Raw genomic sequence first — 27844 nt, 5'->3', positions numbered from 1 at the left:
CAGGGATGTCAAACAACTTTTTATTTTTTTTTTTATTATGCAATGATACTGTCATATTTTAAAGATTTTTTTATTTCTTTTAAAATTATCATTTTTTGTTCGCCGGTAGACCGCATACCATACGACAGCCAGTACTTATTATTATCTCGTGGGAGTGATTTTTCAATCATCGTACAACAATGGCGTACAACTAACAACCTAACAACCTAACCTAACTTATCTTAAAATATAATGTGCCCTGCCTACCTGCTATGTCTGACGTTGAAATTTCGCTTCAAATATAATCGTATGCAATAAATATAACAAAAATAAGTTATGATTATCCGAGCTTAGTTCAAACTATATAATATGCAGAATCGTAGAACACTGCAGCAGAGTACACGCCGAGAGTGGTTTTGCTTACGCTGCGTATAAGTAATAGACGGCGGCGACACCAAATAATAATGGCCGCCGCCCTTATGGGGTTTGGCGGCGGTATAAGCCGACATTTGTCCCTACGAATTATTTTTGTCATTAATCTAGTATTATAATACGTATACAATAATATTATTGTGGCGGCGTTTTGCCCGGCACGTCGCGGATAAAATATTGTAATTATTCGTCGTATTTATATAATTAATTAATATCGTTACTTGCCTACTTAATTTATTGTGTAAACCTACAACTGTTATTTTAATTAATTTAATATTATCCGTTTTTCAGCCCCGTACAACATACGGAACTTAAACGACGCCGTGTTCTCCAACCCACTAGGGACAAAACAGTGTACAGTTTCAGGAGTGCTTTATAATCACAGTCAAAAGGTACAGTGTGCTATTTTAACATTTTATTACAGCCGTAAATTAATTATAAGACGTATATAACGGCGATGGGCCGCCGCGCCGTTCGCAACGAAACGTAACTGAATGCATATTATTTTTGATTCGATGTGCGTACGAACTTAAATAATAGTTTAACACTGTGCACTAAATAATATATATTATTATACTTTGTACTATTCGTTGTATACACACCTGCCGCACAATTTCGGCGTGACGGTGTAAACAATTTTCGCGATTAATGGTATATTATATATGACCGCTTTTTGTACACGAATTTATGTACACATATATATGGCTATGCATATACATATACATAGGCGTAGGGTATTATACATAAAACATCGTGCGTTCTGTTAGGTTACGCGTATAAGATACAATAATATTATACCGCCATACGTAATGTACATACCTGATATCAATTGCAGGTACCGTATATTATACCGATGTTAGAGAGAAGTAGCAGGTACTACCTACGGAAAATGTTACACAAAAAAAGAAATGCTACCTGGTAAAGTATGATTTTTGACGTTTTTCGTTCGATTTCATATCACCCAAATAAGTTTAGCTTTCTAATCATTTTGGGTGGGCCGTCGGCGTATACCTATATAATACCTGTATAATCTAAATCATTTTCACGGCTGATCAAGTCTCCCAACACTCTCGCTTTAAGACCCTTGTCGCGCCTTCATCAATTCCTATTTAATATTATGTAATATCGTGCTTGTCATATTATTTATAATATATAGACGCTCGAGACTAAACTATAATACCTTTGGCCGTTGCCAACCAGATCGAGACTGCATCCTTGAACTACCGCAGGCATTCTGTAAATTAACAATTTCTAAATTGATTACATACCGGTAAATTCGATTTCCCGCGACCCGTGTACTACATTCTTTACTTAATCAATTTCAAATTTCCTTTTAGCGATTCCCCAACATCGTACCTCATCTTGATTTACCCATTCCCCTAATTGTGGATGCAAAATTAGCACGTCAGACGATTGCAAAATTAGTTACGACCGCTGCAGGCTGTGGCGATGCGGACACCCATCGTCTTTAATTTTTAATATTTATCGATCGTCCATAAAATTATATTCTACATGTGCAGCAAATTGTCTGGCAGCACAACCACTCCCTACCCAAAACAGAATTTGATTGCGCAATCAAAGGGCGTGGACTGCAGCAGTTTGACCATATAATATTTGCATAATATATGGTACATATTATATTAATATTAAATAATTAAATAGCGTATATATATATATATATATACGAAAGTAATATGTAAATATAAATCTAATATTACGTACGAAGGGGGTCATAAATTCAGCAGTAATGTGTAAATATAAATATAATATTACGCACAAAGGATATCATAAATTCAGCATTCAGTGTAGGTGTGCGTACGGTTTGTTTGAAACTAAATTCATGTACAGCCAAGTCATTCAAATTTCGAATGCTGATACAAATGAATTCGACTCGAGTATTTCTCGAGGTATTGAGTTTTACGCCATTAGGTAACTATCGAGTGTATAATATTATACCGTATAGGTACGGTATAATAAGAATTGCAATTTATAAGAGAAAAGAAAACGATTCGAGTTATCGAAGTTTTTGAGTAATAATAAAAAATTGAGAGTCGGGTTATCGGAACTCGACGTGTATATGGCAAGGGTAATGCCCGATATCCGGGTAATGACGTTATTACCCGGGTAAACTCGACATTACCCTGCATGTACAAGTACAACATTACCCCGACTGTAGTTTATGTTAAACTTTGAGTAATTTAGGGTTTACCCGAGTAATTTCGACATAACCCAAGCATCTTCGTGCCTCGGGGTAATATTAACTTTGCAAAAAAAAAATAAGGAAATTTATATTTTTATATTTATATTTTAGAGTGGTGATTTTTTAACTATTAAAATAATATTATTATTATTATTTAAAACTTATAACTAGCTGCGGTAATTAATGAAAGCATGAGAATGGTAGACGAACAACCAAACTTGAGACTGAAATAGACCATGACAAATGTATAAACTTAAAATAAAAGCTGCAAAAGACCTTAATGGCCAGCAAAGCAAAAAAAACTTATAACTATCTACTTGTTGTTACATGTTAAGCCATTATGACGCCTCAAATTATACATAATAAGCCAGTGGCTTGACATTTACAATTTACATGTACTTGTATCGCATTTTATTTTACATAAGCATTTTTATATCCCTAGGCCCTGACCCCCATTGAAAGATTTCACATTAGCTATATCTCTCAAAGGTTTTATTCAATTATTAATGACATTTTCGATTTTTAACATAGCTTCCGAACTACTTACAGTTAATTGGTTGTTTGAATAAATCTGTGGTGATGTTCCGTTTATATTTCCTGATTTATAATATTCTTATATAGTTTTTAATAGAAATTACAACAAATAAAAACAATTTTTGATCAGATTGTACCTCAGTCTGCATTAGGTACCGAAACTAACAGTGTCATCTATTTTTGCAGCATTTATATTTTATAATTAATCTGGACTTTATTTTTTCCGCTTTTCGATTAAAATATTCTTTTGATTTATTCACCCTATGATCTCTATATGAATTTGTTTCAATTAGTTATTATTAACAATGGCTATCTACGATAATAAGTCAATACGTATTGTCATATTTTTCGATAAATTGTCTATTATTTCAGAATTTGACCGACAAATGACAATAATATAATATTGTGAAATACCTAACTGTTTTATAGGCACGGAATTTGTTTATAATTATTTATAACATTGCCCGAGTATGGTCGACAATATTATAACGTTCGTATTATATGATTGACATTACCCAGCGGCGATCGGGAAATGTCGACTTTACACACACAATTCGACATCACCCGTGACTGAACGTTTATAATATAATATAGCAGAATTTAGCCACAACAGAACGTCTATGAAATGGGTACCTATAGCAAGGTTTTATTCGATAAATTGTATTGTTCTTTTCGTACTTCGCGTGTACCTGCCTATTCCGTTCGATAAGAAATTGTGTGCGTTCGGACGAATGTACAACAGTACAAAATATATACATAATATTATCACCTGTATCATTATAATATCAAATAACAACGATCGTGTTTGCGTTTCGACAGATACTGTTTACCGACCACTGTAAGGCGTGCATTTGCATCGACGGGCAGATATTTTGCTATTGGCAATGCGACGACACGGCCCCTGCAGACACAATGGACGAAGAGGAGATCGACGGCGAACCGCAGTCCACGTCCACGACGACAAACAGTAATATATAACAATAGAAAGACGTCTCAATGCGTGGGTGGTCTATAAATAAATTATATATATATACGACATACGTGTATTGAAACCTACACGTACGGACTATACAATATATTATGCTGTATAGATACGCGGGGATCACGTCTGTTTGTTTTGGATACCAAAAGGAAAAAAAAAAACAATTTACAAATCTGTTTTCGGACGACCGTTTGACATTACAATTTATCACACGTATACCTGTATGGTTTACTGGTGCAAAGTGTACGATTCAATATAGAACTGCGGCAATAGAGTATAATAATATGTCCGTGGGTGGTTTTCGTTTGTGTTCTTCATTTTTTAACATTTGCAATATTAAACACGTGCAACCGTCACGCCGGTATATATATAGTATACTATATTATTATTATGTACTGCTGCAATTTCGTTGTAAGATATTCAAAGGCCACTATTTTAAATTTGATCATTTTTCATTAAACAGGTACTTTGCCAATTTGTTTTCCAACCACTCATTTTTCTTCACACATGTTTTACACTTTTCTCGTACCTACATGGCTACATAATATTATACAATATACTTTGTCCTAAACTTCCCAACACCATCCGTCAGTTATAAGTTATAACTTATAATCAATAACTAGGTATATATTATAAAACATTTCGAAAATCTTAACCAGTAGGTAAATTCTTTTTACGAGCACTTATGTATGTTTTGTAAAACGTCCCGTGTTGACACTATATATAGTATAATATTACGTAGTAAATCGAGCTCCGCGCTGAATCGCTTTCGTAAAGCACAGTGATTTATTATTGCTTTCAAATGTATAATATGTATATAAATATTATACAACCATATACACTCCAACATATGTGTACGGATTAGGTACGCACGGTGGCGAGCGAAGCGGCAGCAGTCTCCACATCCGTGTCCTGTCCGTTGTTTTTTTTTTTTTAATGTTTTTACCAAAGCTTTTGTCTGCATACAGTGGTAAAGGTATATAAATACAACGGCTTGACATTTGCAATATTTACGAGTTAAAACAATTCTATATAATACGCCTAGAAAGTATACGCGTGTGTGTGTGTGAGTGTGTGTGTGTGCAGTATAATATAGGTATAATACGTGCACGGTAAAACGCACTATAACCTAAAGACAATAAATAATCAGACAGAACAAAAGCCCGGTGTATATGGTAGGGGGGGGGACGTTAAAAAAAGTAACCGTCATTATTATGTACATGTAAATAATGTAGCGATGATAGTGATAACTGCGTGCGTATATATTATTGGGATTAAAATCTTTATATTATCATCGTATCTATATCGTTCTCATCCGTAGTGTATAATGCGCGGACGTGCGCGCACATAGTGCACCGAGATCCGCGGATGAAGGGTTAAATATGCAGTTTGATGCATTACTTATTATAATCTGCACATAATCTATATGTATACCCGGTATTAATTGTGTTGAAGTGTTTTTACCTATGCCGCGACGTGAAAATGGATAGCGCGTGGTTTAAGTGCATTTAAAGACGTAATATTTACAAATTGAATATTATAATTTATAATATACAAATTTGAACATTTTATCTCAAACAATAATATTCTTTCTCCTTTCTCGTCCATGCTGCATAGTACCGCGTTTTTGAAATCTTCGTTTTAAAAAATGAAAATTATATAGTAGATATGGGTACTACTTATATGAATGTTACCTCGACAATTTTCATTGTATTATGACATACTTGGAGTGCTTTGACATCTGCATTATAAACATATTCGTTTTTTTTTTCTGTAATTAACACGCACAGTCATAAAGTGTACATTTTATTTAAAATGAATGAGTTCATTGTACGAGGGTTGACAATAGAAATATACGATCACATACCCTTAGGTATAAACCCTAACGGTTTACGTTTGACATGCCAAAGGCACAATCGCGAGAAACGTCTATATAACTTTGTGTATACACCAATACACATCTCGCTTTGAATAATGTTTTCAAAATTATTATTTTTCAGTAATTTCGACTACCTTCGAAACCGACGTGAGTTCGAAATCGACAAACTTTGTACCGCACTCAAGCCCCTCGGACGTTTCGCAGACAACCGCCGTGACACCCAACGATGACGCCGAGCCGTTTTGCCTCGTTATGGGTAAATGATAATATATTATAACGCCGCAGCGACAATGATCGCGTCGATCTGTTATATTGTTATTCCGATCGAATAATAGTTATTATTACCTAATACCTGTTGAATAATTGTTGTTCGTGATATCGATTCTGTTTCGTCCGCAGGTGTCAGATACAAGCCGGGCAGCGTTTTGCCGAGGGACGCGGGATCCTGTCTGGAATGCCAGTGCGGCCAAAACTCGCAGATCGCGTGCAGCCCGAAGGACTGCATAACGTTGAATTCGTTGGCCGACGAGGACACTTCCGAACCGGATTTCTACGGCAACAACAACGGCGAACAGAACAACGGAAATTTCAACATGGACATGTTTGCCGTCAACGTCGTCTGATGGAAACCGTAGGGGGAGCGAAAGAGAGAGAGAGAGAGAGAGAGAGAAAATTATTGATATTAAATGATGCGTTTTTTGCGATTAATATGCGTTTTGTTTTACGAAAAAAGCTATAATAATATTATTATACCACCATATATTGTAATGCCCACCAAAACGTCTATATAATAATAATGATTATAATATTATGCCCTTATTATTTACTCAAAACAGTTATGGTTTTTCGTCTCGGAGTTTTCGATTTGAGTTTACGTATATACTAAGTATTAATAGCTAGTAGGTATATGGTTTGTTTTTTTTTCATTTTTAACAGTGAATAATTGTCTTTCCGCCTACAGAGTAATGTATAAGTAAGAAATCCCCGCATTAAATAAAAATAACTAGCTGTAACCGTTTAAAAACAAAAATTTCCTCGCCTAGACATAAAGACGAGTTCCCCGGCGAAATTCATGGTTTTTCATCGTTAATGCTAGTGTCCAATAACAGAATTTAATTTAAATTTCGTTCGAAATTTCAAACCCAATAACCACAAAAAGTGCTTGTCTTGTTACTTTTTATTCAATAAATTAATATAATATGATATTCTTGTACATTAAACATTTAATAGTAGGTACGCACTATTATTACCTTTTATAGTGGGTGGTATATCGCGTGACAGGTACATTGGAAACTGAATATCGGAAATGATGATCTTCTGAAACCTATATTATGCCTTTCAGTACTCGCAATTTATGTAAAAACGATAATGTTGTTGTATTATTATTTTTATTTTTACATCCATAAAAACAACGACAATTTGAAGCAGATAAAAAATATACCATCTCAATACGCAGAGTATATGAAAGAAAGACAAGTCGCTTAGGATATCGCGGTAATTTATATTATGCCGTAGTAGACATTGTGTGATAATAATAATGACCTGTACATAATGAGTATTGTTCTAATGTCGTTGTTTCGTTGTCCATATCATATTGTATTGAAACTGAAAGAAAGTTTAACATATTCCTAGGTTATAGACGTGTAGTACAATAGGGAGGTGCATAAAACATTAGCGATTCGTTCTTTGGATCAGCCATTTTTCGGAATACCTTATTCAGTTTTATTATTCTTAGTTTTAAAACTTATACGTAACGATCATCCCGTTAAATTATCGATCTCACATTTAACTGTACATACGTGTGATGTTCGACTTACCGATTTTCCGGCATTATATTATAGCCCTCCATTCAATAGTTGTCTTATATAGGTGCCATATTAAATTGTACATTTTATCTTGAGCGACCCGGTCTTTCTGTCCCATATTGTTTTTCATTACAACGCAATAACTTATCTCGACCACGTCAACAGACCACAGTATTATGATAAACAAACTATAATAATATAAATGCCTATTTAGTAGCTAATGACTGTGTTTAATGACCCAGATGTATGTACATATGTTTTTTATTTTTACAAAATATGTAAATTTTCATATACAAACGATAGTATCTGACTATTACAACGAGTATTAATTATGAATTATTTAAATATTTTAAAGTTTAAACTATCAATTAATATATTTTATATTGTTTATTAGTAAGTTTGTATTATCTGTGTGATTCACAATATCATTATTATTTTCTATTTTATAAATAAACGTATGATTTTTTTTTCCAATTGTGCGCTGTGTATACCAAATATTATGATATTATAATAAGTCATAAGTAGAATAACAATTTTTTTTTGTTATTACTCATAAGTTATTTTAGTGTAGACATTCTTATTAATTATTCATGATTAAATAACTAAAATTTTCACTCAGACGAAAGGATTTCAAGTCCAAAACCTAACTGTAAAGAAAACTCTATATTAATACATAACTTCTATCTTGCAAAAATAAATTTTTTATCGTCTGAATTCACATTTTTTAAACTAATCTATGACTCTTTCATTAAACATACATTTGTATAATTACCCTTTTTAAATATTGTTAAATAATTAGAAATTACTATTATTATAATTAATATTATCTTATACTAAATTATAATTTAAGTACCTCATATCTGTAGTCATAATCGGTATACTTAGATGTGTACACATACCTATTATAATACATATCTACATTAAGATATCATAGTATTTCTAATAAATAAAAATGTAATAGGTAACCTTACTTACCGAAATTATGGAAATAATATAATGTGTGCGTAATCTGAATATTTATATTTTATATAATTTACCAATATTATTAGCGTACATTGCCGGTTATTAATTTATGTTACATGTCTTCAATAAATATTATTATACACTATAAACCTTACTATTCACCTCGATTATACCTCTGTTATTAAAATAACGCGGAGGCATCAATTATATTGTCGTCTAATAATTTATCATTCAGTGTTTTTTTGTTTTTGTTTTTTACACTTGCTTAATCGTCTATGAAATACATAACAATAATATATACCTACTGCAGTGCTGCAGTGCATATAAGTTAAATTTCGTTGTTTTTATTACGTCTAACTTAATATACTTCAGCAACTTAGGGTATGGATGCTATACGGTCATAAGGGTTGACGCACATGACAATAATATTATGAGGTACCTATAACAATAAAATTGAACCACGATTGTGTTGTAGCTAAGACTGCCTATCTAGAACGCCGTGTGCCGATAATGTTATTATTATTGAAAATATTATTATAATATCAATGGTATTAGATAATATCAAAACCATTATTACGAAGTCCTATAGAAAAATATAACCAACGATAGTGCAGAACTGCCGGCTGCAACACGACTACGCAAAATACACGATTCCACGTGGTTTTAAATGCAACGCTGCCATACCAAAATATATTATGCCTAAACATTATTATTATTATATAATATTATTTATTTGTTTAATATTATTATTGATGAGATGTTGACAATAATATATTATTGTAAAGTACATATTATCGTTTTATCAACATTTTTGGAAAAAACATTATTTTATAAAAGATATTGTAGGACATTTTTTTTAACTCGATAATAAAACATCGTGTTTTTTTCGTACGACGACATAATATTTTTTCTGAGAAAAAAAACATTACATTTAAATTATATTATAGCAACTTACTACGACACAGTTAAAGTTGTTCCCTGTGCGTTGTGGAATTTCGGTAATTTTATACTATAAATACCGAAGAAGTGGTTCTATCCAGCGCAAAACAGTTTTTTGCTATGTTGTACATTTGTAAGACGGAGACAACGCATGCTGGTATACGTCCTCTTAAGGATACCGCAAATTTGTGTAATCGTTCTATACCGGAACGAAAAGTGGGAAATTTCGCGTCGAATGGTTGATATAGGCGTATACCTTCAAATATTTAACTACCATATTATAAAAATACTTATGCCACTGAAAAAAAACTTACCCGAATGAGTTCCGGTCCCGAGGAACCGTCATAGAGATGTGAGTATCTATAATGATAAAACATGTTGCACATAACCTCACAATAACGTGAGTCGATACAGCATTAGATATACACTTTTTGACATAGAAAAAACCCCACACATGAACCGGAGCGCCGTATCCAGCCTGTGTTTGCCCGCGAGCGAATTACACCAAACTTAATAATATTGCACTCAAACCGAGATACGACTTGACCCAAACACACTTAAACCGTTATACGATTCAACCTAAATACACTTTACACTTGAACCGTGTATCCAATACGCCGCCGCAGTCGGATTTCCCAATGCCATCATGTCCTATTTACACTAGAGTAATGGCGGATCCAGATGCCACGAATCTGTGAAGTGAGGGGGAGGGGAAAGGGTCCAAGTATATTGTAATATACAGTATTACACACTATACGCTATATATGATTTATTGGTACACTAAGTTTATGGTAAAAATATTAGATGTATAATAATATACGTAGTTGACTTAAACTGCCATAAAATGTACAAACTCACGATGGCCCATTCGTGTAAACGTTTAAAAATATTATTAAAACCATAATGCGCACAATATAATTGTTTTATGCGTGTATGGAGGTAATGTATATAATATTTATTATTTATAGATGTGGGTTCCTAGGGATAGCCGTATAGCCGTATAGGTATCGCTATTATTGGCACGCTGTATATGCATGATAAAAGCGTTTATTATTTTCCCACTTACAATTTTCCAATTTTTTTAATTCATTGCAACATTATAATAATATAATACAACCGATCAACACTCAACCGTGCATCATACATGATGCATACCGGCATACACGATATTATGTACTTAGATAAAACACATTTATTTACTTTGATGAAGAAAAAATAGCCTGGCAATAAAAAAAAAGTTGGCCCGCAACTTAAAAGTTGTCACACCCTTACTACGAGACTCAGATGACGACACTGGATTACTGCAGACTGTTGAAAAACCTCTTATTTTGATGTAGGTATTGATGAACCACGGAGATAATTAGGGTGGTACGGGAATTTTGGGACGCGCCATATATATTGGTACTTTATACACGAACTTAGCATGAAACTTAAATGAAACACCGGAAGTCCGGAACACCCGCAAAACCTTTAAGCGCCGTATGTACATCCGATTTGCGGCAAATAGGGTGACCATACCCTACGTCGATACGTCCCGTTTTTGAGCGTCATGTCACCTTGTCTCGGCAAACTCCGAACTGGACGCTTTTTATTCCGTTTTAATCCGCGGTTCATCTCGTCGCATTAATTATGTATTCAGTTCTATTATATAATTAATTTCGTATAGTACCTATCGTATTAAGTGGATCATTAAGACATAAGTACACATCATCGTACGTCATGCAGTACAGTATAATAATTATTATCTATGTTAATCGATTTCTGGATAACATGTGATTCGCCCATATTATGTATTACACAGACCGCTATACTACACTCTATATGAAGTACATGAGTACTGTCATTGGCGCAAATGTCGGTCAAGTCCCCCCCCCCCCCATCCCCAGTTCAAAATCTAGTAGTTAGTACTAATTTTTATATTCTGTGGTACTAAGCGATATGGCCTATGGCTTGAGTCCCCCCAAAAGATTTACTCAATTTGCGCCTATGAATACTATATTGAAATCTGTGATGTATTAGTAGTATATGGTAGTTCGCATCACAGATAAATAAACCGCTAATCTGGGTCATGAAAAGAATCTTAGCAACTCTGTTACGAATGCATACTATAATGAGAAATGATCGTATTGTTTTTAAACTGCGTAATTGAAAGTGTAATTTCAAAATCGTACACAGCAGCGCCGTTTAGCCGCGAAAATGGGACGTCGTCGTTATTCGCTCGCACGTTTAAAAATCAAATATCCAACCATAGATGGCGCTGTTATTATCATCCTGACTCTTGGCCGTTGTCTGAATTCACGAGGGGACGAATCCAAGCGGTATAATATTTAATCTTATAAACTGAGTTATAGCCCCTTGGGTTTTTCGTTATGGGGTATACGACATTTTGAAACGAAATTTTATGTGTTATTTTTACAAGAACGAAATGTTATAAATTAATTGTTATTTTCAGTCGAGAATTTTTGTTATCGTCCAGTTTGTGTACCAGAGTACGAGTACCTAGGTGCCTAATAAATTATTTTGTTTCTAAAATACACATCTGACTATTCGGCCAGCCATCCGATAGCGGATGATATATGACGTTCTACCAGTGTAAGTACTCTATCCAATTATATTATGGCTTTAAGATCACTGTTCTTCACAAAAACATATTATTTGAAATTCGTTTTCATTTTCAGCTTTTGGTAAGTTCGGTGTCTCGCTGTGGCACTATGCGAGAGGTTCGTACCCACTTTGCAAATAATGAAAACTTGTACTTACGATTATAGTTTACGATTGCCATTAAAAATATACTGAATGTAATGCGTATGTTTATAATAATAATAACAGTAGGTATAATCCCATTTCCTGGAGGAGCAACAACTTGACTGTGCGTAAAAGTACTCTGACAACGCTCTTATAGACAACGTGAGAATTCCCATTTTTCACTGTAATTAACGTTCCGTTTACTTATTTTTCGAAACTTTAAAAGCATGGTAAAAATTGTACTTAAAAATAATAACCGGCCACATTGTTTTTTTAGTAGTTAAAATATTATCATATGGCACGCGCGTGCTCTGGCGTCAATCGCTTTTGTCGTCAAACGACGTGCCATATACGATTTTTCGTTTTTATATAAATACATGTGTAAGTATTTTGATTTCTATATATCAAACTTAGGATGGGTACTTTCATTGTTTCCATAGCTGAGAAAAAATACACTAAACCATCTCACCCAGTCTAAAAATTTGAAAATCTAATCTAATACTTTATCCTATCATTTATCGACCAATTTCTGTTGGTAACACCAATATTATAACTAAATCGTATGTACCTAACCCGTTTGCAAAAGTCATAGACACAAATCGGATGAATTGATATTTTTTGTTATAAATGTACTAACACTAATAAATTGTAGTTATAACATGATATATATTATTATTATAAACCATTAGTACCTAATACCTATATATAGGTACAGTTAGGTTCTGAGTGGAGCGATGAATGTTATAATCTACATAGAGTGTGGTACTTTTATGTGTCTGTTATCAAATTTTGGTGCAGTAAAAATGCTTCGATATTCTATTTCAGTATATCTTCTGGTAGGAAAGTGAATCTAATTGGCAGTTTTGGGAAGTGGTTTTCAAAACCGTTGGGAAAAACAAAAAAAAAATAAGGAAAAACAGAGAATTTTTACGCAAAACCAGACAAAATTGATTTTGTTTTGGCGTAACTCTAAAAAAAAATAACAGTATAGATACATGCAATTTGCACCGACTGTTTATATTAGCATTTTCAATACTTCATAAAATATTTTGACTTTTTGAGTTATTAATAAGCATAGGAAGATTTCAATTTTTGTTATTTTTTTTTTAACTATTGTCGATATAAATATATTCGCTTGTTTAAAAAACGTGAAAATTTAATACAATGATCCATATAATTTATTTGTATTGGAAATTTAAAAAAAATTTTCTTATGAGCGTCTGAAGTAAAAATGTTGACAAAATTCGTCAAAATCGTGAAAATTTGCAAATTATTTTGAATAAGAAATACAAAAATAATCTTCATTTAAATCTAAGATTTGAAAATGTAAAGATTCCTCATTAGTTTTCTTAACTTTAATTTAAAAAAAGTTTACCGGAGAGTCAAATTAATTTTTGATGAATAGTTGAAGTTAAAAATGATTACAAAATTGCATATTTTCCTGATTTCTTAAAGTACCGTTTCCTTATATTTTATTGTAATTTAAAAACTCTAAGCTGTGGATCCTTAAAATGTTTACTAAATGTTTATATTATCAGTTTCTAATCACGATACAATTTTCAAAATATTTTATCTATTTTAATTAAATCATTCTATATAAACATTTTCAGTTTTCAATTTTTTTTCTATAAATGTCAATAACATTTTTTCGTTGGGTCAAAAAGCTTTAAAATGTAATAAAAGTTCTTCATAAGTTATTGTAACAGTAGTGTTGAAAGTAAAATATAAATAAACATTTTTCAATAGTAATAACTATAATAAGTAATAAATATTGATAAATGCCATGCCATCTGGTGGTATATTAACTAACCAGGTATGGTGGTCAGCAACGCTAACCACCAATATTGAGAAAAAATAAATAAATATTTTATAGGTGGTTAGCACCACTAACCACCGTGCAACAAGTGGATAAACGATGTGGTCAGCTGCTGCAGTACATGCCGGAAAGAGATACTGGACATATAACTGGACTCGTGCATTGGTCAATTCGGTCATTCGATCGCTCAATATTCATCTACCCGGTCAGTTAAAAAAAAATAGAGCCTTCAATCGCGTATCACATTACGTGTTGTTAGACAAATAGGGGCAGGGCTGGTCTATGATCAATCATAATACATATTAGTATGCGTTATGCATGGTTGCCACTGTTTATAATATATTAATATCTACAAACGTGATCATCACAGCGTGCATTATAAATAATAAAGTACTGAAAAGGTGTAGTGGTGCTGGTAAAATTCTATTGTATTGTAGGTGCCGCCGTATTAGAGGTAATTGTGTCCGGGTACATATTTTTACCGCTACAGTCGCAGTAATATTAATAACATTATTAGCATTAAACTATAGTTTAATACTGACGTTGACGTTTATGAATGTAAACATTTTACATCGCTTTCATGATTTTCGTTCATCCGTTTGTCATCAGTATTCAAATTTAAAATAATATTGTGATTATTTTTGTTATATCAATTTGGTTTCCTATGATAGTTTGTTGTTTGTTGTTATGTGTGTGTTGGGGGGGGGGGGGGAGCACCAGACGTCGGACCGCACTGCAAGTTGTCTGCAATTAATCTGTATATTAATTGTTGACCATATTTAATTTTCTAATTAAGTAACAATAATTTATAAGTAATATTAACTGATGTCCGATTGCATAAAAAATATTATATTCATGGGTAAAATATACGCAGTAATCGATAAGAGATAAGATTCAGTAGCCTACTAGTAGGTAGGTGGTTATAAATTATAGTACCTACTATTACTATACTTGAGTAAAAATGAATTTTAAAATTTTAAGTATTGTAAGATCGACAGTACCCCTATTCTGTACTACATATTATTCAACTGTATCGCCTGTATACAATGTCAGCTGACTCCCAGACCCTATTCATTTATTTATTTCAGCATATTATCGCGCCTAATGTACAAAACAGTTAGGTATATTATTGTGACACAATCAACACAGTAACACAGTATTAATTACATTATGATAATAGAATAGAAAAAACACAAAAGTATTGATTAGAAATCTTTGAACAATCCTATAATAGTTCAAATGTGAATTATACTTTTCAGAAAATCGAACTTGCAGGTAGAACGAACGCAGTAATCGATAAGAGATAAGACCAGTAGCCTACGAGTAGGTAGGTGGTTATAAATTATAGTACCTACTGTTACTATACTTGAGTAAAAATGCATTTTAAAATTTTAAGTATTGTAAGATTGACAGTACCCCTATTCTGTACTACATATTATTCAACTGTATAGCCTGTATACAATGTCAGCTGACTCCCAGACCCTATTCATTTATTTATTTCAGCATATTATCGCGCCCAATGTACAAAACAGTTAGGTATATTATTGTAACACAATCAACACAGTAACACAGTATTAATAGCATTATGATAATAGAATGAAAAAAACACAAAAGTATTGGTTAGAAATCTTTGAACAATCCTATAATAGTTCAAATGTGAATTATACTTTTCAGAAAATCGAACTTGGTAGAACGAACGTGGAGCTACCATTATAATATTAACGCACCGAATCTGCGCATCTTCAGGGCCCACGTGACATTCTACACTTATGCCGGCTGGCGGCGACCAGTCACACGATGGCAGGGTGTCACGTGGGGATGCGCAGAAAACATGGCGTGCCTAAGGGGGGGATTAGGAGGTTCAAACCTCCCCCCCCCATGGACACCATACGTTGTCACTCGCTCGGACAATTAAAATCGAAAACATCCCTAGACTTATAATGTAAAACCACTATAAGTGGGCGTCAGAATTATTTTGCACTATAATTTTTAACACGTTGATTTACCAATGGGTTTTTAAAAAAAAAATTGAAAATTTGTTAGCACAATAGACAAAACGCCGGAAATCGTGAACTTAAGACTATACCATAAAAACTAATGATTTCCGACAATTCATTTTTGCACCATCGTTCTCAACTGGTTATAATAACAGGTATACATATAGGTGTCCTAAAAAAAAATTTTAAAATTCGCGTGGGCTCTAAACTAGATTTATAACAATAAACTTAACAAATATTTTATTTGAAAAAAATGTTCAATCAAACCCTTCCCACCCTCATCAATAATTCCTGAGCACGCCTTTGGCAAAAAACCTATGCACATTTTCTCACTGGACAAAGTGTAATACGTATATTATAGTCGCATACACTTGTCAATATATCAAGAATAATATCATTATTTAATATAATATTATACCAGGGAATATAACAAAAGTGTTCAATTCGTGTTGGTGTACGTTGAAGCAACGATTAAAATCTATCTATAATCGTGGTTGAAATGAATAACAATTTGCAGCCAAACGTCTGTGAATCGCTTACAATAATGTCTATAAAATCATAAAATATTGTATAGCCATTTTATACGGTAATACGAAAATGATTTTGTTATACATTTTTTAGAAGCTTTTGAATTTAATTTTTAATGCAATTGGATTTATTAAAATACTTAACTATATAATTATTAACGATTGTCAATATTTTGTTATTGTGGGAATAATGTATTCAAATTTGTTTAGTTTTTTTCTGTAACTGTTGATAAAAAAATGTATGCTAGGCTAAAAAGTTGGAAATGGGTACATAGACGTAATTTTTTTATAAGTGCTTTACAAAATTCATCAAAATCACGAACATTTGGAAATTATTTTGTAGTTATTACTTAAGAAATTCCAGATTTTAATTGAAACATCTCGAGAATTTAATATAATATTATAGTTAATGGTTGTTCATAAGTTGTTCTAACACATGCCTAAAAATCTCAAAAGCCTAATATAGAACAATCACAATATTTGTATTGTAATTTCAAGTTCAAATTTCGACGAAAAATAACGATTTAGTAGTTTTGTTGTAATTCAAATATAGATTTGCATTCATATATGATATTATTTTAATTTTAAAGCGAGTTATGAGTATTTTAAAATTGTAAATTGTTTGTACATTTTAAAATAAACATATAAACATATTTTTATAGTATTATCTGTGTTAAATCCATAATTAATAATTATTAGACTTTTATCATCGAGATATATACTTCCAGCTATATTATATAATAGCAAACTACTCTTTAAACATTCCTGATATCTCCAAGAACAATTCGAAATTTTCACAAAATCGGTCAAGTAGTTTTTGAGAACCTATATAAAAGCTACAAATATACTTTTAACTCTCATATTTGTTTTAATATATAGTTTCTTTATTCGAAACCATAAAGGTGCGATCAAATCGATGGATGCTTTGACCTCATCTGCTAAAGTAACCAATGGAAAACATTAAGAATACTGATTTTTACAAATTATTTCTCCTATAACCAAAAGCAACTATTTATAAACAAAATTTCTTTCGTAAACCTCAAAATACTTGTTTGAGCACCTCTCATGGTTGAACCAACCGCAGGGTCTAATTGTGAATCTAAGCCATTCAGGGACTCACTCAAAAACACACAAAAATAATTATTTAGACATAGATTGTTATTATTTTCGGCCACCCAATTAATTTCACCAAGGAAAATTATTATACATTCAAACCTTCCCCGTGACTCAGCCGATTTATTAGTGAAAACCGTTATTTAAAATAAATAGAGTTCTTTTCTACGAAAAAAGGGCAGTATTTCTCTACTATATTATGCATGTTATATGCATATAAACCTTCCTCCTGAATATCACTCTATCAATTAAAAAAACCTGCATCAAAATCCGTTGCGTAGTTTTAAAGATCTAAGCATACGGACAGAAAAAGGGACTTAGTTCTATACTATGTTAAGATTATCCATAGGGGAGAATAGCATTTAGGATTTGGGGGGGGGAGGGGAGTTAAAGTACTACTTTGATAATATCGAATAGGCTTAAAACGAAATGTAAGTAACGTTTGGGGGGATTAGCCCCTAAAGCCGCCCCCCCCCCTATTTGTGCCTATGATTATTATTCTAGTATCTATTGTTGTTTAATCACGAGTAGGAATATAATTTGATGCCACTAGACTGCGTGACGCATGACTTGAGATTGACACTTATTTACTGAAAATGTCACATGTGTACAGCTGCAGGCCGCAGTGGCACACTAGCACGTAGTACTCTGTAGTCTGTAACACGTATTGTGTCCCATACACCCATGAAAAATAATTATTTCGTCGTGCGGCGTCCAGTCCTATAATTAGGACACGTTGTTCGCGGGTATCGACTATCGGACGTGAAACGTTGTTTTCCGGCGCCTATCAACGGAGAAACGATAACGATAAAAATTAAAAATGATACCGTTATTTCGACGATAACGAAAATATGACACTGTAAGCCGTGGTCGGTGAGGGGGAAATAATAATAATTAAATTAAAATATTACAAAAATATTGTTTGAACACAACTGTACAAAAGAATATTATAATATTATATCGCGGTCGTTTAGATCCGTGGCGGCAGCTCTCGGAAAGTCGGAACCTCCTTGGCGGCGATAATATGTGAACGCCGTTTACAGTGTCCTTGCACCAGTCACGCGCGCGGTTCTTTGTTGTCAGCAGCGGCGTTCGCGCTCGGCATTATGAATGGCGGTGAGGGGGGCCCCCGTCGACGACGACTCGGGATAACGCGGTCCGCAGTGCTGCCAACGTGGAACGGTTCGCGCGTCGACGCCACGGTGTCGGGGGGTCGCGGTGGCTGGCCATCCGATGGAGCGGGGGTGATGGGACTGTGGCGGTCGGGCCCGACCGACAATGATAGCCAAGCCCCCCAGCCCCGCCGCCACCGCAGTCAGAGCAGGACCGCCATTTGCGTTTACCGAGATTAATAATCGTCCGTGTGTGATAGCGTCATTTCGTTTGTACACAGTTTATCGTACGTATTGCCCGTCGGCCACCCGCCAACGATTGACACTCAGCGTTCCTAATAGTTTTTCGACGAATTTTTTTCGGTAAAAAAATACTCCTTCCGGGACGACGAAGAGTTTTGATTATGTAGTGACGCGATCGGCCGGGCCAAATACGCGTGCTAGCAGCCAGCACAGTTAGAACCGACGACAAAGAAGTGCAGTCGGTCGTTTTCGGGCCGAAAACGATCAGCTCATCAGTTCCATCCGCACGCCGATATAGACGCAGCGATGGACAGCAGCACTAACGGCGAGACGAAGGAACCGCCGCCGTCGTCTTCATCACCTCCGCCGCCGCCGCCGTCAGCACAGACGACGTCGACGACAGCAGCGTTGACGACGACAACGATGACGACGACGATGTCCATAACTAGCCTAACGACTACGATCACGACGACGATGACTACGACGAGCCCAACGGATATCTATCAGATGTGCCGTCTGTGCCTGAACACGCTAAAGGCGGACGAAGGCGAATCGGTGTTCAACAACCAGGTGCCCTCGCTGCCGGAGAAAATCTACCGTGTATTCGGGGTAAGGGGACGGGTACGCACCCAAATCACAATAATCCTTTTCAATATTATTTGTTTATGGCGGGCGGTTGTCTTGTTAACAGGACGGGAAATATTGTTAACAGGCCGAGATAATACGGGAAAACACGAAAATGTGATAATGCGTTCGGCGCTGCCGATAATGGCGTTGCGCGGTTTTATCATCGCCGCCGCCACTTATTGTTATTATTATTTCTCTCCCCTTTATCTCGCTCACTCCGTCTTTATCTATCCACATTTATTTATCTATCCGTCCGTCCGTCCGTGCGTACTCCGAGCGGCGTCTTTCGTTAACGCGTATCGTGCGTCCGCGGTGCGCGCGGCGGCCACCCCCCGGGACACCGCTCGCGTACGTTCGGACGATAATAATCGGCCACCGCGCCAAACCCGTCCGCCGTATCTCGGTCGGCCGCTCGTTTCGTAACGGGCGTGCGCGCGCGCGCTGACCGCCGCCGCCCGCGGCCCGCCAACGTTATTGATAATGGCGACCGCTTTATGATAGGCCATTGTTTGGCAGCGCGTAATCAAGCGCGCGCCTGCGCGTACGTACGCACGCGTGTGATTGCGTTGTCACCACCACCGCCGCGGCACCACTCACGATAATTATCATCACCGCCGTCATGTGGCCGTGGTTTCTGTTTTGCTTGTTATGTCATGAGAAATGTATAATAATAATATGATATCGAAATGATTGTGACAATATCACGGCGATGATAGTAACGATTTTTTCCGAAAATTAGTCCCGGGTATATTAATTAATATTAAAATATTATATAATTATTAATTAACGATATCATTAACATTCGTTTTCCCGTAGGTATTGTCTATGTTACTCTAGTGAGAAATCGTTATTATCATCGGACAATATTGTCGTACCGTAATGATATTATAATATTATAATAATGTGTATATTGACATTTTGGCTCTCCGTGCCGTTTTTATCATTGGCACACACATGTTTTCGTACCACGTATACGTGCACGCGCGTGCGTGTGCGTTATTTTTATTTGATATATATTTTTATTTTCGTCCTTCCCTCGTCGCGTGTCCCCGCACATTTCTCCCCCCCCAGGCTCCTCCATTCGGCGCAAACAGGTTTTATTTATAGCCGCCCCGGTATCAGCTCTCGTGCTTCTAAGTCGGCGGCTGTGCCCCTGGTTTTTTTTTCCTATCATCGCGCCGCCCGCGTTCTGGTCGGTTTTTTTCATCACTCCTCCGTCCATTCTTTGCTCGACCTTATTGTTCACCAACGTCGTCCTCTTCCTCGCGGCACCCGAGATTCTGGGTCCGATTTTCGAAAATATTTAAACTCCACCGGACGGTTGTAGTGAGGGAGGAGACGCTTGGGTGCTGCCCACTCCCGCGCGTCACGGACGAAGATAATATACTCGGTTGCACGTCTTCTTAGTAGATCTTGGTCCGTGCCGCACGTCGTCGCCGCCACGGTCGAAAACGTAAATGCGTCGCACATCTGGCGAATGCGCGCGATCATAGGCGGCCGGTTTTTATTTTTTCGCCGTCGTCGACGTTTCCATTAATATTGTATAATTTTTATATATTAGTCTAACTATAATACCACTATAATACGATTGATCTCAGTAGGCGAACGATATTTTTTTTATCTAGCCCTTTATATTTATTCAACACATTTCGAACGGTAGTTGTTTTTGAGATATTACGTAATATTATCGCGTTCGGTCAAGTTATAATAATATAGTATTATACAATAATAATAAACTACTGGGTAAAATTTACCCGATAAATAATGATCATTATCAGCAAAAGGTATATAGTTTTATAGATATTCTTCATTTACGATAAGTACTACGAACGGATTTCAGAACGGTTACATCATATGAATTGTGTAAAGTAACACCGAATAAGTTGCCTAATTAATATATCTATATATTTTCTTGGATTAACAAATTGTCATGTACACGCGCTATTAATTTTGACACTAGGTACCTATATTCGAATACTCTTATTTATTTATAATTTGTTGTCCTTACTTACTGTAATTAATAGTAAGTTTTTAATTTATTGTAATATAATACCTACTATTAAAATGATATAAACGAGATACTTAATTAAATGTTATTTCTAAATTGAACAAAATTCAAGATATATTAATTTTTAATTATATAATAGTTAATCTGATAATTATTAGAACACCTATTTATGTGTTATCTATTGTTTGTTTTTATTAACAAATAGTTTTACCTATCTTCATGGTTAAATTTTAATAGTTCCTAATAATTGAGCATAACAATTCACTTAAGAATATATTTTATTATGTTTGTTCTAAAATTTGTATTTTAATTAACAAATTATTTTTTGATAGTAAAAAATAGCTGTACCTACCTATCTAATAGTTAATATTAATGGCTACTGGCTAACTATTTGAAAATCCAAAGTCTATGCTTTTAAAACTCATAGAATGTATTAATATATAATTGTAGATTATAAGTTATAACATAGCCTTATAGAAAAAAATAATAAAACAAATTGTATATCAATAATTAAAACAAATGTGTTACAGGTACAAATTACCGATGCTAAAGATTTGCCAAATAAACTTTGCTCAAAATGTGTGCAAAATACTGAACAGTGTTATAGCCATAGAGAAACATACAAGCGTCAGGAACGTGTTTTGTATGACATGATTAAAAAGCCAGCAATTGTAAGAATATTTTTTAAATTTTAAAATTAATAGACTTATAAATTTATTTTATTCTACATACAAATAGGAGGAAGCTAAGAATTCACCAAATTCTGAATATGTGTACAGTCCTGCGGATTCAAATCACTCTTCATCATCTGGTGTATCCTCTGATCCTCGTTACATTAAGGCCAATAGTTCAGCTAATAACATGAATCATAGTTCTAATTCTCCACCTTATGAAACAAATGCATCTCTAGCTTCTCATGGTAAGTTTGAAAAGAAATACACTTGAAATAATGTGTATATTTAAATATACATAGGTATATAAGTTTATATCACATTTATTCATATATAGTTGAAGTTATTCAAGGGTGTGATGAAATGGCAGCAGAGGTGACAATAGCTCATGATTCGGAAGAAACCGTTTCAGGAGATGACACTATTTGTACTGACAACAATGCTGAGTATGGAACATATAATGATGATGAAAATATTATTGTAGTTAAAACTGAACCAGACGACGATTATGATGAAGAATAGTAAGTATCATTTCGTACATGTTTTAATATAAATTTAAAATTGTTTTTATTATTGACAACTAAACTAATATATTATATTAATAGTTTCAATGGTTTGTATAGCACTAAGAATGACGATGGAAATGAAAACTATGAACAACAAGAAGGACCAAAAGTTATTGCTAGTGTACAATTCCCAATGGTAAATGGTACAATCGTTAATGGTACCCATAAAATTGGCCAAAAGCAATTTTCCTTAGTTAATTGCATTCCAACATCCTGGGTAAGATTCATTAAATTTTATAAAATTCTAATATTTCTATTATTTTGACAGTGTTTTATTGTTTTCATTAGGCTTCGAGTACGAGCAAAGACCGTCGTAAACAAAGCTGTCCTACTAGAGCATTGGAATTAAGTGGTTTCCGAACACAAGTTGCTGGTGATGATACTAATTCATCAGATGAGGGAAATGTTACAAATTGGACAACTAAAAAAATCCGTGCCAATTCTCCTGCTGTTATAGTGAAGCCTGCTTATGCATGGCCTAATTTACAAGGCAGTGGCCAAACCCTAATATTTCAAACAAAAGTTAGTACTAACATTTACAATAATTCTAGTACTTATTATAGTACAATATATTTTATTTTTATAGAATCCTGATGGTACAACTTCTGAATTACGTCCTCAAGTTATGCAAGTTGGTGAATGGGCCAACAATCAGGGTCAATCAAATGCTCCTACAGATCCGTCAGATCGCATGGGTATGCTGTTATTTGCTGCTACTCATATTCAAGAACTATCCACTGAGAGTGATGATGGTCAGTCTCCTGGCACACCCAAGGGCGCTACTGTGGTACGTGGTAAATTAGTATCGTCAGAACAAAAGCGCAAGATATATCAGACACAAGCCACAATTAGGCGGTATTCAGATGGTCATCAAGTACAACAGCAAGTTAAAGACATAAATGCTTCACCAAATATACCCAGAAAACGTACTGTAAGTATAATGATGAGTAATGTTTTATATAATATTTATTTCCCGATCTACTTATTATAATCAATGTTTTCATTCAGGCTAGGGAATCATCGGTTCAGAGAATGTGCAGTAATTGTGGAACTACATGTTCAACAATATGGCGACGACTAAATGAAGACCCAGTATGCAATGCCTGTGGATTATACTATAAATTACATGGAAAAATTAGACCACCCACTATGAGACGTGACACCATACATACTAGACAACGTAGAAAACGATCAGACAACGGTTAGCATTCTCGCCTATATTAATAAACTAGAAAAATATCAAATATATTTCCTTCTTTATTTAAAAACCTAATATATTTCTGTTTTTAAAAAAAAATTTCGGACGTCTCCTTTCTGTCTTAAACTAACACCCTCTTCTAGTTACTTTTATTATTCACGTTGTGTAGTAAAACTATAGCTAAGTGCCAAATAATTGTATTTTTTTTTTTTTTTTTTTTTGGTACACTAATATATTTATGCAACCGCAGCACATTAAAAACTAAAATTAAGCGGTGGTCAGGACAATTATACAAGATTTTACGCTTGCTTCAGGTAAGAATTGCCAATGCGGTAAAAGTTGATGACATTAAGTCAAATTTCTTGTTAATTATTATTTTATTATATTAAAAACAGCTTGTAATATGCTTAGATTTATTATATTTTTTTTTCAAATTAGTTTATTGTTTATATTTAAAAACTCACCATAATTACTAACTTATCACAAAAAGTTTCATAATAAACGCATTATTTTTGTTAGCATGAACATAATACTTTTGTAATTAATAATAACATGTTAAAATTCAATTGTGTAAAAATCAAATATGTTTAAAAATATTAAGTATTTATAATTTTTATAATATTAAGTATTTTTAAAGAAAATTAGTTGTCAAAAATTAGAAATATTGGGTATATTAAAAATGAGATTTAGTTTATTAAAAAAAAACTTTAAATCAACTTAATAGAAAATAGTACAACATTTAAAATGTTTTATATTATGCTTACATCTTCGATATATTATTTATTATAGTACATAATAATAATTTAAATATTTAATTAATTGATACAGGATAATAATTTTAATTACATTTTTCATTATAAAAATTAACTTATTTTAAATCTTTTTTTGTAACTAGTAAAATTTAACTTGACTAGATATGTGATTAGAGTATTAAATGTATGTTTAAAAAATCCTGTTTTTCATGATTATATTGAATTGGACCATATTGATACTATTCATGTTTTTGTGATAATTCAAATTTTATTCCAACTATAAACATTTTCTGGTGGATAGTTATAAATGTTTGCTTTTTTCTTTCTAATATTAGCTAGTGGGTGGTGGTTGTTATTATATTATTATCTGCTTAACTAAGTACATAGTATCAGGATAAATAAACCTGTTAAGAATGTAAATTCTTAAATTCTTTTTATTCTCTATTGTAATGCTTAATGGAAATGGGTTCAAAATTGTTAATCGTGTATTGGCCTATGAAAAATATTCCATTATTACTATTATTAATATAATAAATATTTATTTTACTATTTAATAATGTAAGCCGAAGAAGTATTGGTTGTGAATTTCACATGCCCGCTTACAGCTCACTGTGGAGTCGTCCGATTATACATCAGAACGGTTAAAAATACTTAACAGTTTATTCTTGTGTAGGTATGGACATAAGCATGAATAAGAAAAAAATCAAAATTAAAAAAACAGAAGACACTAAATTAGAAGAAGATTGCTATGAAGTAGAACAACCGCCATCGCCCAATTCAGCGGCTGTTCAAACTATTATTGAAGAACCTGTTCATGATGAAACACCACTAAATCTTGTCAGCAAATAATGAGCGTGCGTAATACGCAAGGTTCGTCATAATATTCCTCATTTTAATTTTTTTTTTTTTTTGTCCTTATTTGTACGTGAAATATAGCTTAAGATGTAATTTGAATTAAGTATCAATTCTGTATTCTTGTTCTTGCACACATTATATTATCAATAGATTTTAATATTGTGCTAAATCAAATTCAGTTTTGATCTGCTTTTATTTTTCAATCCAAACACCAAACCATAATACATAATTTCTATTAAATTAGTTAGCATTCATTTATTTTCCATTCCATTTTATTAATAGAGCAAAACAAACTAATTGATGACCAACAAATCAAAAAAAACTTTTACTTATAATATGTAGATTACTGTATTAATGATCTGTTCAGTTGACTATTTTTTTTTATTATTTTTGTCATTAATATTTTCTTCTAAGACAATGTGCTCCTCATAAATACCTTTTTGTATATTAAGTATGTATCTCTGACACACGATTATAATGATAGTAGGAGCTCTCTAATCTTAAATTCCCATATTTGCGATTTCCTTGCTAAGTCTAAATAAAATGTCTACCTCCATTATGATGCACTATAACCTCCCTACAATTATTTTTTGAATGTAAATCTAACTTGAGTTGTATATACTATAATATTAATGTATACAAATTGAAAATTAATCTTACAAAATATATATTTATATATAATATATTATATGTATATTGTATATATCTTATATATTATTAATATTTTTACAGATTTTTTTTTATTAACTTTGTATGTATAAAAACTGGTGTAACATTGTAAATAAAAATAATTATTTAGGCCATTTTCATTCAAAGGGTAATCTCGTGTATTAGTAATAGTAATAACAAAATAGAAATATATTCTGATTTAAATTTAAATGAAAGTATTTAGATCTTTGAGCTTAAGTTTCTATCAATGCATTATTTGTTAAGCATTTAAATTACATACTTTTTTCTATTTTTAGAATTTAATGGTGGTTATAGAGCATATATAGCTTTAATCTACAGTGGGCACAAATTGATGTCCACTTGAAATTTTGCTTAAAAATATTTGTCTTCACTAATATGGTTTTGAAAACTATTATTTTACAATATTATTGTAGAACTAATATAGTATAGTATGATGGATAAGTTACGAAATTAAAATTAATTATAGAAGTTGATAAGATAACCAACAGAAAACATCAGTTTTCTCTTAATACATATTGGCGACTGAATTTAAATAATACATACTTTACATATTATGATTATGTATGTATGGTAGACACATGTATATACCTTTGTGATTAATGAAATATAACTTCTGTGTTTTAATTAGTACTCACATTAATGATATTTAAAAAAAATTATATTTGTCTAAAAAAAAATTTTTATAAAATGCAAAGTTTAAAAATTGATGCTTCCATCGATACACAAAAGTAAATTTGCATTTTTATACTGCACTATATTAATGGAAAGAAGAGTTTCTTAAAAACTTGTTAAAGTATATAATGTTTATTTATTTGTACGTGCGCTTTTACTAATAACAAAAATTATAGCAATAATTTCCTTTCCGTTAGTTGTTGTATAAAGAATATATTTTCAATTGGTATCATGTTTAAATATATTTATTTCTTTGTTTTGTAAACATCTATCTGTACTTATATTGATTATCTTTTTTTTCAACATCTGTTTTAGATTGCATTTATATTATGTAGGACTCTTGGTGTCTTTATGTTATTTCCTGGTATTAAAATCATACACTATTATATATACATACTTAAGTAATCTTTAAATTATTATTTTTTTTCACAATAATTTTATTACTTTAAACAAGTTAGTTATATGTTTATAATATAGCTTCTAATGACATTATAATTTTAGAGATATACCATTCAAAGAAAGATATTAAATGTAAAAAT

At 33.1% G+C, this 27844-nt stretch overlaps 2 protein-coding genes across 6 annotated transcripts in view; both read left to right on the top strand.

Annotated features, from left to right (window-relative positions):
• Positions 1-9004, top strand: part of LOC132950901 (uncharacterized) — a 63667-nt gene extending 54663 nt beyond the window's left edge. Inside the window, exons 2-5 of the mRNA XM_061022513.1 lie at positions 703-803; positions 3965-4112; positions 6128-6262; positions 6406-9004. Coding sequence (XP_060878496.1) covers positions 703-803; positions 3965-4112; positions 6128-6262; positions 6406-6629 — 608 coding nt within the window. The 3' untranslated portion in view covers positions 6630-9004. The remainder of the gene's footprint in view (positions 1-702; positions 804-3964; positions 4113-6127; positions 6263-6405) is intronic.
• A 10219-nt stretch (positions 9005-19223) lies between these two features.
• Positions 19224-27260, top strand: LOC132950243 (uncharacterized). Of its 5 annotated transcripts, XR_009665188.1 has the most exons (10): positions 19224-19875; positions 22432-22572; positions 22640-22820; positions 22910-23093; positions 23178-23355; positions 23427-23660; positions 23725-24069; positions 24147-24339; positions 24587-24650; positions 25762-25906. XR_009665188.1 is itself a non-coding variant. In XM_061021571.1 (9 exons), exons 1-9 carry the CDS (start codon positions 19573-19575, stop codon positions 25935-25937), a joined length of 1929 nt encoding a protein of 642 aa, XP_060877554.1. In that variant the 5' UTR covers positions 19224-19572; the 3' UTR covers positions 25938-27260. The 5 variants fall into 5 exon arrangements, 4 of the variants coding, with proteins under 4 accessions (XP_060877554.1, XP_060877555.1, XP_060877553.1 ...); XM_061021571.1 differs by lacking the exon at positions 24587-24650 and having other exon boundaries at positions 22916-23093; positions 25762-27260; XM_061021572.1 differs by lacking the exon at positions 24587-24650 and having other exon boundaries at positions 23196-23355; positions 25762-27260.
• Positions 27261-27844: the final 584 nt, after the last annotated feature.

This window comes from Metopolophium dirhodum, chromosome 8 (assembly GCF_019925205.1).
Source record: "Metopolophium dirhodum isolate CAU chromosome 8, ASM1992520v1, whole genome shotgun sequence".
Classification (NCBI taxonomy): Eukaryota; Metazoa; Arthropoda; class Insecta; order Hemiptera; family Aphididae; genus Metopolophium; species Metopolophium dirhodum.
The sequence above is the reverse complement of the archived record's forward strand: the minus strand, read 5'-3'. Positions and strand labels throughout refer to the sequence as shown.

Excerpts from the sequence above, each read along its gene's own strand:
- LOC132950243 (XM_061021570.1), top strand. The coding sequence starts at position 19,573 with ATGGACAGCAGCACTAACGGCGAGACGAAGGAACCGCCGCCGTCGTCT. Across the intron at positions 19,876-22,431 it reads AAATCTACCGTGTATTCGGG|GTACAAATTACCGATGCTAA; the intron begins GTAAGGGGACGG and ends AATGTGTTACAG. Across the intron at positions 23,094-23,177 it reads GACGATTATGATGAAGAATA|TTTCAATGGTTTGTATAGCA; the intron begins GTAAGTATCATT and ends TTATATTAATAG.